Source organism: Schistocerca americana, chromosome 1 (genome assembly GCF_021461395.2).
Source record: "Schistocerca americana isolate TAMUIC-IGC-003095 chromosome 1, iqSchAmer2.1, whole genome shotgun sequence".
NCBI classification, from domain to species: Eukaryota; Metazoa; Arthropoda; class Insecta; order Orthoptera; family Acrididae; genus Schistocerca; species Schistocerca americana.
Genome location: NC_060119.1, coordinates 175101279 through 175118717, shown reverse-complemented (window position 1 = coordinate 175118717; position 17439 = coordinate 175101279). Strand labels below are relative to the sequence as shown.

At 43.9% G+C, this 17439-nt stretch overlaps 1 protein-coding gene across 1 annotated transcript in view; it reads left to right on the top strand.

Moving 5' to 3' along the window:
- Positions 1-4165: 4165 nt before the first annotated feature.
- The window catches only part of LOC124547301 (coagulation factor IX-like), a 32751-nt gene continuing 19477 nt past the window's right edge, over positions 4166-17439 (top strand). The window contains exons 1-2 of the mRNA XM_047125097.1: positions 4166-4293; positions 15971-16068. Of these exons, the coding sequence (XP_046981053.1) occupies positions 4249-4293; positions 15971-16068 (143 nt within the window). The 5' untranslated portion in view covers positions 4166-4248. The remainder of the gene's footprint in view (positions 4294-15970; positions 16069-17439) is intronic.

Here is a 17439-nt window from a genome sequence, read left to right as displayed (position 1 = left end):
CCCTTCCTATTAACTACGTCCGTCTGATCAGGTCCTTTCTTTCTCAACGTCCTTCCTACGTCACCGTCCATAACACGGATTCCTACACCTTTTTCCCCTCTGCTGGTGTGCCGCAAGGCTCCGTCCTCTCCCCTCCTCTGTACTCTTTGTATACGGCGGACATGCCACCGCCTTCATCTCCCATCCACCTTCTCCAGTACGCCGATGACACCGCCTCCATTGCCCTTGCTCCCACCCTGCAGCGCTCCCAACACCTTCTCCAATCCCATCTTCACCGGTTCACCACTTGGTGCAACCAGTGGTTGCTTAAGGTCAATCCTTCCAAAACCCAGGCGATCATTGTAGGCAAAACCACCCCTTCCTTCCGCCTCCTCGACTTCTATGTCACCATCTATGGCTGTCCTATCGCCCTCACCCCCACCCTTAAGTACCTTGGCGTCACTCTTGACCGTCACCTCTCCTGGACCCCCCATCTCTGGACAATCCAAGCCAAGGCACGCTCCTGCCTCCGTCTCCTCAAGCTCCTTTCTGGCCGTACATGGGATCTGGACCCCTCCACCATTCTCCACAGCCACAAATCCCTCATCTGCCGTATCCTCTGCTACGCCCACCCTGCCTGGGTCTCCGCCTCTCCTATATTTTACAAATCCCTTCAAATTCTCGAACGCCATGCTCTTCGCCTCGCCTATCGTATCCGTCTCCCCTCCCCCACGTGCATCCTGTACGACCTTATCCCATTCCCCCACCTCCTCCTTTTCCTCAAAAGGATACGGATCCTCTACACCTGCCATAAACTAGATCCCCCTCACCCACTCGTCTCTCCCATCCTCTCCCACCCCCATCCGCTGCTGCACCTGTATTTCCACGTCTGACCTGCTCTCCATCTCTCCACTCTCCACACCCTCTCCCAAGGTGGCTCCGCCAGCTCCTCCTCCCTGATGATGCACTCCACCCCTCCATCTATCCCTCCTACCAACTTTGATACTCCCCTCCCACTTCCTGTGTTTGTTCCTATTGGCACCCTCTCTCCCTTCTCTCCTTCTTTCCTCCCTCCTCCCTTTCTCGCCCTCCTCCCTGGGCTTCCCCTACCCCCATACCTTCATTCCTCCCACCATCTCCTCTGCCATTGGCATCTCTGTTCTCCCCTCTCCCTCCCCCACCACCTTCTTCCCCTCCTGGCATTTCCCCACACTCGTACATGTTAATTGGGCATTCACGCGCCAGAGATCACCGCCATCAGTGTTTCGTGTGTGTGCCGTCGTGTTTGTGATTTAGTGTTTCTCGCCGCCACGCTCCTTCGTTCACATGTACCGTCTAAATCATCAGTGTTTGTGCGCAGTGCCGACAGTCGAGTGTAAACGTCTTCATGTTTTTAATTATTGTATCTACTGTTTTTTTTTAAACACCAATCTGTTACTTTTCTGTCTTCATTTTCTCTTTTATTGTAATGGTTGTGGCTGAAGAGCGGAGTACAATTTTACGCTGCCAGCTCACCTTTTATGAGGTGCAAACTAACAATAAAGAAAAAAAATGTAGCTGTACACTAAACAACATCCTGTCACGCAGTGCCACGGATAACACTGCAATACGGATTTACGTAGCTTGTACAATCAAATACCAAGTTTGGGTTATTAAGTACTATGCGCCAACAGAACAAATAGTTCTGCCACGGAAAAGCCACACATAACACTAAGGTCTGCTACTGCTATACCATAACCCCAAAGTTGGAAGCAGGTCGTGAAATAAAACTATATTGTTAAAACAATTATGGTATAAAGCAACAGAGCATTGTTACCCTCTGAGAGGAATATTGTTATGTTTATCGTGTTGTAGCTAACGGAGGTGGCTTATCGGAAGTGAAAGTCAGAAATACGTTAATATTTAAACAGTAACAAATAATATTTTACCTAGCTACACTGTTCAAAGAATAAAGAAAACGGTCGCCAGCCTAATTAGGCAAGAGAATGATTAACATTCTTGTTCAAAAAATAGTTATTAGTAATATTAACGGACAGACACAACCTATACTTTGCTACACGTGAGTGCAATGAACTCTGACACCTGCATATGTTAACGTTAAGGTTGGAACTGACAGCTGGAGCAGCACGAACTATTTGCATAAATATAACAGATAACAATACACACTATTACTTTCAGGGCTTATTCAAACTGAATGGCCTTTATAACATTTCTATTAATATTCACTGTAGAATCACAAATTGAACATAAGTTCAGTATTACTTTTCAAACATTTTCCTAGCTGACATAAAATCGTAAATGAAGTTCACTGCAAAATTATGAACTGGTCACAGGTTAAGCCTCTCTCAGCTAAATACTTTTCTATTTAGAATGAAAGTTAAATGGAATTCACTAACAAGTTGCTTCTCACTGTCATTTGAATAAAGAAATTATTGTTTTCATAGATTGTGGTCTTTCTATTAATTGTTATTTATCATGAGCATAAAGGATAACCTGTGGATCCTATTACACTATTAATATGCACTTTCAATACACAAAATAAACAAGTGCTTAGCAAGCGTGAGTATATAACTTTCCACAATTGCAGCTTTCAACTTTTACTACAGTGAAACACAAAATTGACAAATTTGTAAGATACTGACTCACCTTTTGCGATTTACAACAGGCAGCAATGTGATCATTTACTAAGCAAAACTTTATAAGCCTTAGTTTTAAGAACTTTTACTTTAGAAGTTGGCAACAACATATTAATAAGCAGTTTTAGCAGGAAAATTATTTTCAGCAAGCTTCATTTACTTTAACTCACTCTCTTGCCACATTAACTTTAACTTTCGTTTTACTATGTTCAAGAGGCATTAATTAGTAAGACACTAGGCTTTAATGTTCTTTCAGTAAGGACACCCGGTAATCACTTTATTTCAAACGGAGAGGAACCTGAGAGATGTTATTATAAGGAAATTCAGTTATAAATCACCTTATATTTGAGCACACTAACACATCCAATAAGCTGATCCTTCACTGTACATTACTCTAGTGTTCCATTACAGTGATTGCGCAATGTGATGGCGATTGCATGTTGGTAAGTGGATTTGCAGGTAGAATTGCTGGACTCTGTCATTTCTTGGTGGCGATGATAGATACCAATTCCAGAATAGTTCCAGCTCTTTGTCCATCCATCCGAGGCATTGGAAAACGTCACGGAAAAGCCTCTCTCGGAACCAGCACAATATCCAACTTTCAAATGAGAAGTTGATAGTGTGGTAGCTCGTCCCCAACTGACTCTTTGTTCCACCTTTTCTACCTAGACCAACCACAATTTGCGCACGCTACACAGTTCCATTCCCGAGGGGAACCACAACACCTTTTACATACAAAATAACTAAGAACCCTAGGTGAAGGTCAGCAGTTTACGTAACAGCAAGCAAATATTTTAAATAAAACAGAACATTTGCACATATTGACATTACTATAAAAAATTATTTAAACAAAATTATTCATCCTCAAAGATAACCAAAGACATTACGTGAGAAAGACAAAAATATCATTTGCTCATATCTTACATATTACATAGGTCAAACTTCCCACATTCTAAAAGGCATCAAAGTTTATAACAGAGAAAAGAATAAACACTCTCATGGTATGGATTCAACCCAACAACATTTACAGAAACTCAACGATATAACATTAAATAAAACAAAATGCAAAATAAATCAGTAGAGCAGTAGAACTATGGTGCTACAAGTTTAGCAATTATAGCAGGACAGTGCGACGCTATACATGTCCAGAATTACTACAAAGTGGCTCCAGGTAGACTCTTCTGAGTTTAAAACACTCCTGCTGGCCACCACACTCCCCAGACATGAACATTATGGAGCATATCTGGGATGCCTCGCAACGTGCTGGTCAGAGGAGATCTCCACCACTCGTACTCTTACGGATTTATGGAAAACCCTGCAGGATTCATGGTGAAATTTCGTCCAACTCTACTTCAGATACTAGTCGTGTTGCGGCACTTCTGCATGCTCTCTGGGGCCCTACACGATATTAGGCAGGCGTACTACCTTCTCTGGATTTTCAGTGTAATTTGTAATTAGTCTAATAGGTATTCACTTTACTATAGCAGCACAGCTCTATGCTACTCTAAGAAATGTCTAAGAGTTTTCCGATTTTCTTTTAGGGTCGTACCGGTACGTGGTATCCTTGGAGTTGATTGAGAAAAGCAACAAAAAATTCGTCTGTAGTGGTTCGCTCATCGCGTCTCAATTCATAATGACTGCAGCTCACTGTGTGAGGGAATCGCACGGTGACTACTGGGTGAGTAGAAGCAGCGGATCAGCACACGCCAGTCTGTATTGAAGGTTTGAGTTCCAGTTCGGAGGTACTCATAAGCACCTGTGGTTAGATCATTATGTAATGCTAAGAAATTACGTCTTCGTCCCTGACGACGGTAGCCACCAATTTTTTGCAGATTTCTTGAATTTTATATTAGTTTTGACTAAGCAGCATGGCACCAAACCTTGACTGTTGTTTTGATTCTGCGTTGATGTAAGACATAAACGTCTCATAGATAGTAACTAGAATGGAAAGCTTATGAGCTCCATCTTGTCAATAGCGCTCCAAAAACCCGCGTCCACATTACATTATTTGTTCTTTGTCACGGTCAGTAAGAGTTTCCAGTACTGCCTGTGAACTAGTTAGCAATATGCGAGTTTTGTTGCGAAAGTCATCAAACTGTCAACCAGAGTACGAGGTGCATTCAAGTTCTAAGGCCTCCGATTTTTTTTTTCTCCGGACTGGAAAGAGATAGAAATATGCGCATTGTTTTAAAATGAGGCCGCATTCATTGTCAATACGTCCCAGAGATGGCAGCACCGTACGGAAGATGGAATTTTACCGCCGGCGGCGACAATGAGAACTGTTTTAAATACTTAAAATGGCGAGGTTTTCCTTACTTGAACAGCGTGCAATCATTCGTTTTCTGAATTTGCGTGGTGTGAAACCAACTGGAATTCATTGACAGTTGAAGGAGACATGTGGTGATGGAGTTATGGATGTGTCGAAAGTGCGTTCGTGGGTGCGACAGTTTAATGAAGGTAGAACATTGTGTGACAACAAACCGAAACAACCTCGGGCTCGCACAAACCGGTCTGACGACATGATCGAGAAAGTGGAGAGAATTGGTTTGGGGGACCGCTGAATGACTGTTGAACAGATCACCTCCAGAGTTGGCATTTCTGTGGGTTCTGTGCACACAATCCTGCATGACGACCTGAAAATGCGAAAAGTGTCATCCAGGTGGGTGCCACGAATTCTGACGGCGACCACATGGCTGCCCGTGTGGCATGTTGCCAAGCAATGTTGACGCGCAACGGCATCATGAGTGGGACTTTCTTTTCGTCGGTTGTGACAATGGATGAGACATGGATGCCATTTTTCAATACAGAAACAAAGCGCCAGTCAGCTCAATGGAAGCACACAGATTCACCGCCACCAAAAAAATTTCGGGTAACCGCCAGTGCTGAAAAAATGATGGTGTCCATGTTCTGGGACAGCGAGGGCGTAATCCTTACCCATTGCGTTCCAAAGGGCACTACGGTAACAGGTGCATCCTACGAAAATGTTTTGAAAAACAAATTCCTTCCTGCACTGCAACAAAAACGTCCGGGAAGGGCTGCGCGTGTGCTGTTTCACCGAGACAACGCACCCGCACATCGAGCTAACGTTACGCAACAGTTTCTTCGTGATAACAACTTTGAAGTGATTCCTCATGCTCCCTACTCACCTGACCTGGCTCCTAGTGACTTTTGGCTTTTTCCAACAATGAAAGACACTCTCCGTGGCTGCACATTCACCATCCGTGCTGCTATTGCCTCAGCGATTTTCCAGTGGTCAAAACAGACTCCCAAAGAAGCCTTCGCCGCTGCCATGGAATCATGGCGTCAGCGTTGTGAAAAATGTGTACGTCTGCAGGGCGATTACGTCGAGAAGTAACGCCAGTTTCATCGATTTCGGGTGAGTAGTTAATTAGAAGAAAAAATCGGAGGCCTTAGAACTTGAATGCACCTCGTATCAATCGTAAAGGAGATCGTAGTTTTTGGCCTACTCGTTGTGCGATTTCTCTGGTCTGCTTATTAGCCATGCCACTTTGCTCTTCGTCACTTACATTTCCTCTGCCACTTCCAAAGTAGCGATACTATGTGTAGCCTTCCCTACACTCACTGCTGTAGGCCCGTAAAGTAGATGTAGACCCTAATTAACGTGAGCAGCTGTAGATCCTTTTACTCACAAAAATCGAATTACAGCGCACACTCCCCAACTGACAATATATACGATTCATTGACGGCATCATGGTTTGCTTTCATCCAGAGACTAACTACTATTAAGTCAGAACAATCACTTTATGTTTTCACAATCAATCAATAGATGGTACTGTATACGAACAACTTTGTCCTGAAGTGATTCACATGAGCTCCAAGTCGAAACAACTGAACCCCCGAGGGAGAACTACCGTGAAGTAGTCTGAAGTCGTTCTGATCGCTGGTGAGTCACTTAGAACAGACAATGGTTTCTTGAGATATCTCACTGAGGTCGCGAGACTCAGCAGCAGTGCGGTGTCAACTGCATCAAGGAGTCCTTCTGCAGATGTCCACTCCCTATTACGTCCATCATACTCACTAATGAAAACCGAAACTCTTGGAAACGGAAAACACTTGAATATCAAACAAAAAATGAAAAATTAAACTCTAAATTTAATATTGATGCCTTTTCTAGTATGACAACACACACTTCTGTAACCACGATCTGTTAGCAGTGAGTGGTAAGACACTAGATTCCAAAAACTGAACCACAAAATACTATTTATAAAAATGGTGCTGCAAATATTTACGTATATCCTTTGGACATCTTTAGTAATTGTGAGAAACGTCAGTAAATGCAAATAACTGAACTGTACAATTTTAGAATTAGAGATTGAGAATTTAATATAAGACAGCAAACAAATGAACAACACAGTTTTAGAATTAAAAACTTAACGATTTCAGTGATGATCACAAACTATTAACCTTCGACTCAGTCCAGTGGTTCAGGTTCATCTTATATTAACGAACACAGTATCAACAAAAACAGGGATAAAAATATTTTCATTAGCAGATGTTGCATACCAATAAACTAACACAAACAGATGTTTAGACATTTTCAGACAATCTTCTAGACATTCAGTTATTAGCTCAGAGCAGGCAGCGAACCAATATTAAAGAAGACTTAAACACAAAGGGCACCGATAAAAGACGTTCAAATAAATTTAACATCCAATACCCAGCTTGTTGCAACCAGAGTTATGTATTTAATCCTCATAATATTCATGAAGTATCAACAGAACACAAAGACAATAGACAATCATAATTGAGAAGCAAAACAAATTTACGAATGTGTACCAGTATATGCCTCTTAGCAAGTTCGCGGTTAACCAAAGCATAAAACACACAGCATAAGAACACCACGGCAGCGTGGATAGCTCCAACTAGCGTCTCGTACAGTCACACATTAAGACCCTTACCAAGGTAGCTCATTCTATTCTGCCTGCAACTTCCGCAGTACCGAGGCCATTTTCTACCAAGTTCGAGCGCCGTATCTCCCACATAAATTGACAACTTGGCATTGACTTTCACTCAAAGTGCTATTCGGATCCAGCAGTTGCTTTTCGTGGAAATTTCCCACACAACCGACCGTCACTGTTCGGTGGCCATCGTCCTGCAGTCGGTCGGCAGCAAACGGAGAGGCCGCCGTCCCGGGACGGCGTTAAATCGACGTAGCAGAACACGTGCTTGCTCGAAATGGGACGCTAAGCAACTCGTTACTTCGCTACAGGCAAGAGGGTAATTAGCGAACATCGAAAGCACACATCGTTTAGTCCGTCATCTGGTTGTGTCTATTCTGTTGCATTCAGTACTCTACAATCTTTATTGTGACAGAATGCTATGTTGTTCTTGGAAGTGTCTAGTTAAAATAGGCTTACTACAGTACTGGCCATTAAAATTGCAACACGACGAAGATGTGCTACAGACGCGAAATTTAACCGACAGGAAGAAGATGCTGTGATATGCAAATGATTAGCTTTTCAGAGCATTCACACAAGGTTGGCGCCGGTGGCGACGCCTACAACGTGCAGACATGAGGAAAGTTTCCAACCGATTTCTCATACACAAACAGCAGTTGACCGGCGTTGCCAGGTGAAACGTTGTTGTGATGTCTCGTGTAAGGAGGAGAAATGCATGTCATTACGTTTCTGACTTTGATAAAGGTCGGATTGTAGCCTATCGCGATTGCGGTTTATCGTATCGCGACATTGCTGCTCGCGTTGGTCGAGATCCAGCAACTGTTAGCAGAATATGGAATCGGTGGGTTCAGAAGGGTAATACGGAATGCCGTGCTGGATCCCAACGGCCTCGTATCACTAGCAGTCGAGATGACAGGCATCTTATCCGCATGGCTGTAACAGATCGTGCAGCCACGTCTCGATCCCTGAGTCGACAAATGGGGACCTTTGCAAGACAACAACCATCTGCACGAACAGTTCGACGACGTTTGCAGCAGCATGTAGTATCAGCTCGGAGATCATGGCTGCGGTTACGCTTGACGCTGCATCGCAGACAGGAGCGCCTGCGATGGTGTACTCAACGACGAACCTGCGTGCACGATTGGCAAAAAGTCATTTTTTCAGATGAATCCAGGTTCTGTTTACAGCATCATAATGGTCGCATCCGTGTTTGGCGACATCGCGGTGAACGCACATTGGAAGCGTGTATTCGACATCGCCATACTGGCGTATCACCCGGTGTGATGGTACGGGGTGCCACTGGTTACACGTCTCGGTCACCTCTTGTTCGCATTGACAGCACTTTCAACAGTGAACGTTACATTTCAGATGCGTTACGACCCGTGGCTCTACCCTCCAAAAAAAATGGCTCTGAGCACTATGGGACTCAACTGCTGTGGTCATCAGTCCCCTAGGACTTAGAACTACTTAAACCTAACTAACCTAAGGACATCACACATATCCATGCCCGAGGCAGGATTCGAACCTGCGATCGTAGCAGTCGCACGGTTCCGGACTGCGCGCCTAGAACCGCGAGACCACCGCGGCCGGCCTCTACGCTTCATTCGATCCTTGCAAAACCCTACATTTCAGCGGGATAATGCACGACCGCATGTTGCAGGTCCTGAACGGGCCTTTCTGGATACAGAAAATGTTCGACTGCTGCCCTGGCCAGCACATTCTCCAGATCTCTCACCAATTGAAAACGTCTGGTCAATGTTGGCGGAGCAACTGGCTCGTCACAATACGCCAGTCACTACTCTTGATGAACTGTGGTATAGTGTTGAAGCTGCATGGGCAGCTGTACCTGTACACGCCATCCAAGCTCTGTTTGACTCAATGCCCAGGCGTATGAAGGCCGTTATTACGGCCAGAGGTAGTTGTTCTGATTTCTCAGAATCTATGCACCCAATCTGCGTGAAAATGTAATCACATGTCAGTTCTAGTATAATATATTTGTCCAATGAATACTCGTTTATCATCTGCATTTCTTCTTGGTGTATCAATTTTAATGGCCAGTAGTGTACTTAATGGATTCAGTTAAACAACGGTTTGTATTTACGAAGAGCAATTCTTTCTCTGGTCATAATGCCTTACGTTTTGCTAGAATTCCTGTGTCAAGTGGTTCTGAACTTCCGCCTTATATGATGCAGACCTTCAAATTATCTGTCGGTTCCCTCTCCCCAGCTAGAAAGCTGCTCTTTCCTAACGTACGTGTACCTGAATGGGGACGATGCCCGATTTTATTAGGATGGCCGCCGCTGTTAACCGTCCATACGCCGCTATGAATTGCGGAAACAAAATTATTTTCATGCCACATAGGCTCTTCCTGGTTTTATTTGATCTTTTATTTATAATATGAGGTTGGTTCATAAGTTCGTAGCGTTTCTGTTTTGAATTTTGGTATTTCGTTTGTTAGGGGTTTATTTACAAAATGTGAGCATTCCACCATCGTGCAACATTTGTATGCAGTGTAAAAGGTTCAGAAATCGGGTGTACGGGTACCGCATGCTTTAAGACAAAATTACAAAAATCTGCGGGAGGCCATATGTGCATCTGTGCTAGCTGGGCATGAACTGGCTCATGAACAACACCGACTATTCCTATCCTGTATTGTTACGAATGACGAGAAATGGTCTCTTTATGCTTAAGAAAAGTAATGAATGGTTGAGACCAAACAATACGTACAAAGAACTGCGCGATCGACAAAAAATGATGTTATGCATTTGGTGGAATTGCGACGGTATGGTGTTCTACTAATGGCTTCTTCGAGGTATAGCCATTACTGCTAACATATATTGTCAACAACTGAGACGTCTTCCAGACACAATCCGAGAACAATTACCGAGAACACTGCGTGAATTCATGCCACTCCATTCTGCTAGACTGACAAACAATACTACGGAAGAGTTTGAGACTTGGTATTTACTCTTATTAAGGACGACGAGGCTGGGAGGACCCACCAATGTAACTTTCTTTTCACAAAAGCTGTTTATTTAACAATATATAATCATAAATTTTATTTTCATTACAAACTAACAAAGTTGTGGAATGAATAAGCTTTTGGAAGAGCAATCAAAACAAGAGCAACATACAATAACTACAAGGGCCCGGACCTGAAGCCCGCCCGTTATCGGATGAAACATCTGTGTTCGCTACCGCGCTGGCCACTGAATGCCCTCCTGCAACACATGGAAACATAAGTAATATTGATGAAAAGACTGTTACAATTATTCAGACAAATGACGTAAGCATTTTGTTTTCTACACTACTGGCCATTAGAATTGCTACACCAAGAAGAAATGCAGATGATAAACGGGTATTCATTGGACAAATATATTATACAAGAACTGACATGTGATTACATTTTCATGCAGTTTGGGTGCATAGATTCTGAGAAATCAGTACCCAGAACAACTACCTCTGGCCGTTATAACGGCCTTCATACGCCTGGGCATTGAGTCAAACAGAGCTTGGATGGCGTGTACAGGTACAGCTGCCCATGCAGCTTCAACACTATACCACAGTTCATCAAGAGTAGTGACTGGCGTATTGTGACGAGCCAGTTGCTCCGCCAACATTGACCAGACGTTTTCAATTGGTGAGAGATCTGGAGAATGTGCTGGACACGGCAGCAGGCGAACATTTTCTGTATCCAGAAATGCCCGTACAGGACCTGCAACATGCAGTCGTGCATTATCCTGCTGAAATGTAGGGTTTCGCAGGGATCGAATGAAGGGTAGAGCCATGGGGCGTAACACATCTAAAATGTAACGTCCACTGTTCAAAGTGCCGTCAATGCGAACAAGAGGTGACCGAGACGTGTAACCAATGGCACCCCATACCATCACACCGGGCGATACGCCAGAATGGCGATGACGAATACACGCTTCCAATGTGCGTTCACCGCGATGTCGCCAAACACGGACGCGTCCATCATGATGCTGTAAACAGAACCTGGATTCATCCGAAAAATGACGTTTTGCCATTCGTGCACCCAGGTTCATCGTTGAGTACACCATCGCAGGCGCTCCTGTCTGTGGTGCAGCGTCAAGGGTAACCGCACTCATGGTCTCCGAGATGATAGTCCATGCTGCTGCAAACGTCGTCGAACTGTTCGTGCAGATGGTTGTTGTCTTGCAAAGGTCGCCATCTGTTGACTGAGGGGTCGAGACGTGGCTGCACGATCCGTTACAGCCATGCGTATAAGATGCCTGTCATCTCGACTGCTAGTGATACGAGGCCGTTGGGATCCATCACGGCGCTCCGTATTACCCTCCTGAACCCACCGATTCCATATTCTGCTAACAGTCATTGGATCTCGACCAACGCGAGCAGCAATGTCGCGATACGATAAACCGCAATCGCGATAGGCTACAATCCGACCTTTATCAAAGTCAGAAATGTAATGACACGCATTTCTCCTCCTTACACGAGACATCACAACAACGTTTCACCTGGCAACGCCGGTCAGCTGCTGTTTGTGTATGAGAAATCGGTTGGAAACTTTCCTCATGTCAGCACGTTGTAGGGGTCGCCACCGGCGCAACCTTGTGTGAATGCTCTGAAAAGCTAATCATTTGCATATCACAGCATCTTCCTCCTGTCAGTTAAATTTCGCGTCTGTAGCACGTCATCTTCGTGGTGTAGCAATTTTCATGACCAGTAGCGTAATTAGGAAACTGTACGTCGAAAAGTTTAAGGTTAAGGTACGCACCTATGCTTAAAGGTTAAACAAATTAGGGAACACCTATGGCAATGATAAGGCCTGCTTCAAAGTGAGTAACCTTTTCATTTCAATCAGCAATCAAGGTGAGACTGGATCCCAACCCGTTCCTTTTGACAATCTTATTCTGACTAAAGCTCTGGTGACAGTGGACTGATAATATCTCAAAAGTTAAATATCTTTTTAGTTATGAAGGCCGCTCAGAAAGAACGTTTTAAAACGTTACGTATGAGCAGTTATTACAAGAGAGCTGACTGGGCGGAACCAGATCCGATTACAAATACACCAATAATGACCCGGTGTTTGAAAGATAGGAACGCACAGCTTAGTAGAACAGGTAGCTCAGATTATCTCAAATACAATTACAATCAAGGAATTGAACCGGTTAACATCTAAGCTCGACCCGTTTGTCTAGCGGTAACCTTGGTACAGTTGCTCCGACTGTATTTCCGACCAGGAGCTGATTCATTAAAACATTAATGATCGGCTATAAATTAGAAAGGAAGGGCAATATAATATCAGAGAAAAACGACAACTAGTCTCTAATACAATACTTCGGTCTATATTTGCGACAAAAGAGTCGACCGAGTAAGACTCTGACTGCCGAATGCCAATCAGAAAGTAATTAGGAGATCGGGTAGACAATGACATCAATCACTACAAGGATTACAGAATGTTACTCCCCTTTACCAACAAGCAGCTCCATGAATCCACGGTGCGTCGCGTCGGTTACTGAGTGCTGTTGATGACAGCCAGGTAGAAGGGGGCATCCAGGTCACGAGCGGTCGTCCGACACGAATGTTGCCAAGCAACCGACGGCATGTCGGCTTGCTGCTTGAGGTCGACGCTAACCCCAGTGAAGTACTCCGGTATCGTTACTCTGGGCAGGCCCTCCTTGCGTAGCTCGTGCCTTCGGCCGCTCGGGCCTCGTGACTGCCTGTTATCGTAACGCTACCGCCAATCCCCAAGCTTGGTGCCTCCTCCCTCTTGCCAGCGAACTCGCATATATATATATATATATATATATATATATATATATATATATATATATATATATATATACCGGCAAACAAAGAGCTTCTGAGGACACAACCCACAGATACTACACTTCCTCATAGATACTGGCAAGAGGGATGGTCAATACTGCCCGCCAGACAGAACAGTCTACTAACTTAATGGCGCCATGGCTCAGAGTTGAGTTGCGAATTCATTCCGAACCCATCTTATTCACCTGATCTTGAGCCCTCAGTTTCTCACCTTTTCCGTTCTCTGTTGCACAACCTTCAAGGAACTTCCTTTCCGGATGAAAATGCGCTCCAAACATGGCTCATCGAGTACTGATCCTGAAACCCACGTAATTTCTACAGTCTTGGAATCGGAAAGTCATTCCAGGATTGGCAGACTGTTGTACATACTGATGGTGAATATGTTATTGATGACTAAAGTCTCTGGTCTATAAATCTGTTGCGTTTTTTAAAGTTGTGGTTAAACTCTATGAACTACTTGTACATCAGCCCAATGCATTCTGTTTATGACAGCACTTCACAATGCTGTGATTTATTTCAACCAGCCATTTGCCATCTTCATGTAAGAATGCGTGCAGCTCTTCTACAAAGAGGTCCAATGTGCCTGTGTAAGCAGGGCAACAAAGCGTGCACTTTTAGTGGTCTTTAAATGGAACGCGAAGTTGTGAGACGTACTGCGTGTGAGACTCTACAGAGGGCTATCGTGGCTGGTACATGAATGATGATGTTAGTACAGCGAGAGCTGTGAAGTCATTGTGACGGCTTTTCGCGGATGATGCTGTAGTATACAGAGAAGTTGCAGCATTAGAAAATTGTAGCGAAATGCAGGAAGATCTGTAGCGGATAGGCACTTGCTGCAGGGAGTGGCAACTGACCCTTAACATAGACAAATGTAATGCATTGCGAATACATAGAAAGAAGGATCCTTTATAGTATGATTATATGATAGTGGAACAAACACTGATAGCAGTTACTTCTGTAAAATATCTGGGAGTATGCGTGCGGAACGATTTGAAGTGGAATGATCATATAAAATTAATTGTTGGTAAGGCGGGTACCAGGTTGAGATTCATTGGGAGAGTCCTTAGAAAATGTAGTCCATCATCAAAGGAGGTGGCTTACAAAACGCTCGTTCGACCTATACTTGAGTATTGCTCATCAGTGTGGGATCCGTACCAGATCGGGTTGACGGAGGAGATAGAGAAGATCCAAAGAAGAGCGGCGCGTTTCGTCACAGGGTTATTTGGTAACCGAGATAGCGTTACGGATATGTTTAGCAAACTCAAGTGGCAGACTCTGCAAGAGAGGCGCTCTGCATCGCGGTGTAGCTTGCTCGCCAGGTTTCGAGAGGGTGCGTTTCTGGATGAGGTATCGAATATATTGCTTCCTCCTACTTATACCTCCCGAGGAGATCACGAATGTAAAATCAGAGAGATTCGAGCGCGCACGGAGACTTTCAGACAGTCGTTCTTCCCGCGAACCATACGCGACTGGAACAGAAAAGGGAGGTAATGACAGTGGCACGTAAAGTGCCCTCCGCTACACACCGTTGGGTGGCTTGCGGAGTATAAATGTAGATGTAGATGTAGATGTACACAGCAGCCCAGGCAGAGGCACGACGCTTGCAAGGATGAGCGAATAACGACGGGAACAAAATAATGCCCCCTTGTTGCAGAAAGAACGGAACATGCTGTTAAAGAGGAGTACTTTTAAAGAACAGGCAGAATTACATGATAATCGTCTCTACTGTTACGCAGCTTGAAAGTATGTGTTGCTTGTGGTTAGTCGACTGATTACTTAAATAACTGAAACATTAAAACAACTATCGTCTGGGCTTTCGCTGGCTTATAGTAAGAGAATTAGTATAATTACTCTCACAGGCTATCGAAAGCACGCTATGAGCAATCGCATGACTGAGAGAGACTTGTTTTACCCTTAGTGAAGCGTTTGGTATTGTCAGCTTTGACATTTTTTTCCATGTGGTGTATGTGAGTGCTGCGATAGTTGTAAGAAACAGGGAACAATGGGAAACTAAATGTCACCTTTGAAACAAATTCTCTCGACTCAAGGTTGTTGTTAGAGATATTAATAACATGCACAGTTTAATACGGCTCGCTGTTCGTACTTGCTTATGTGCCGTTTTTGCTGGCTATCCGTACATGCTTATGTGGCGTTTGCTATAGACAAACAACGGCGAGGAGTCCAGTTACCAAATGCAGGGTAATGTAGTTTCTCACCAATCAATCGGATTACATCTGTTTTTGACCAATATGTGAGCGTCTTTATCGATATCTCAGCGTCACTTTATTGCTCTTTGAGAAACGCTACCATTCGTCATGTAACAGACTTGTAAGTATTTCACTGTCTGTCACTTAGTTTTGGTCTCTCTTTTTGCCAGTATTTATCTTGTATCCCCGATCAAGCCTGATTATGTTTGTCAATCATTATTTACAATGCATGTACACAAAAACTGGTAACAAAGATACTCATTCTGTATTTTTTTGAATAAAACTAGATTTTTCGTATGTTCATCTGAAGGTTTACATTCCTTTAACGAGAAGAAAGATAATTTAAGGATTGTATGTACTAAACGATGTCGATATTTCTTTGAATATTTTCACTTAGTAACTTGCTTGTGTTTTTCAGGCAATCGCCGGTGTGCTGAACCGAAACATACAGGAACCAACGCAGCAGAAACGACGAGTGGTCGAGCAAATTCCACATAAAAATTATTTTGTAAGAAAGTGAGTTTCATTATGCCTGCTACGTAGTATGGCACTGACGAGATGCTAGATGATTGAAAGACACCAACACACAGGGGGGTGGTGTGCAGGGATTGGAGAAGTGGATGGAGATAGAAAATATACAATACTAGGATGAACATATAGTCCATATAAAATCATCTGGGAGTACTGTGATGTCCGTTATGTGCAAAAAATTAAAAAAAAGAGTGAGACTGTAGTACATACAACAATGTTGTGCCAAATCAAACAGAAAATCCTATTGCGTGGAGAAATTTAAACAACGACAATAGATGTGCCGTTCTAAGTGTAGACGTGGGGGAACGCTTAAGGCTGTAGATCACTTTCGCACTGAATGAGGTACAGACTTCTATCAAGCCATGTGATTAACCTAACTCACTGTAGTTAAATGCCCAGCATAGTTTTTGTAAAAAGGGAACGGCCGATTAGCTTTGCCATCCTTGTCGAATTCGAGCCAATGATTCGCCACTATTTCCACCGTCACCGAGAGATATTGTCCTGTCTTCCTTTCTTCCTTTGCCTTTCATTTTCCGTCAGTTCAAGTATTCGTGCGAAAATTCAGTCTGAAATTTCTTCTCATAAAAACCCCTTAATACAGAGGCGTCTAGAGAAATGTAAGTCTCTTTGATAGTCTACATTAATGGAACAAAATGACATACCGTTACAATTCCTGCACCGAAAGGTTGTTTTGTGTGGTCATAGTGACCTTCATTAACAGCCAAACAACGTCGCTGCAGCTGACCTCTTGAGTGAACTACGGCTGTCAGTGTTGCCGATGTGACGACTGCACAGGAAGCCTCGTTGGTTTCTCGCAGCTCCTTTATTGCGGCTGGATTCTGTTGATAAATTTCATTTATCAAGGTGTAAGATCTGGAGACCGTGGTGGGTACTTAACAACTCCTCTTCGACCTATCCATCGTCTAGGTAGATTATCATCCAAGTAGGATCTGACATCTCTGTGGTAGCGAGGCGGAGCGCCATCTTGCTGTATGCAAAATCATTCGTTTCGAGAGAACTCTCGGATGGCAGGTAAGATCTATGTTTGCATCATATGAAGATACACCTCACCAGTTATGTCACCTTCATAGAAGAATGGGCCGATCAAACCGCGCGATGATAGACCGCGCCTCATAGTAACACCCGCTAGACAAACATGTTTATCCACGCGAGCGTGAGGCTTTCCAGGATCCCAGTACAAGCAGTTGGGGTGGTTTTCAGTACCGTTCAGTTTGAACCGCGCCTCGTCAGACCAAATAACCATCCATGCAAACCGTTCATCGTTGCGAAGCATGCCTTCAAACCACTCGTCGTACCCCATCCTTCGACCCGGGTCGTCCTCGTTCATAAGCTTGC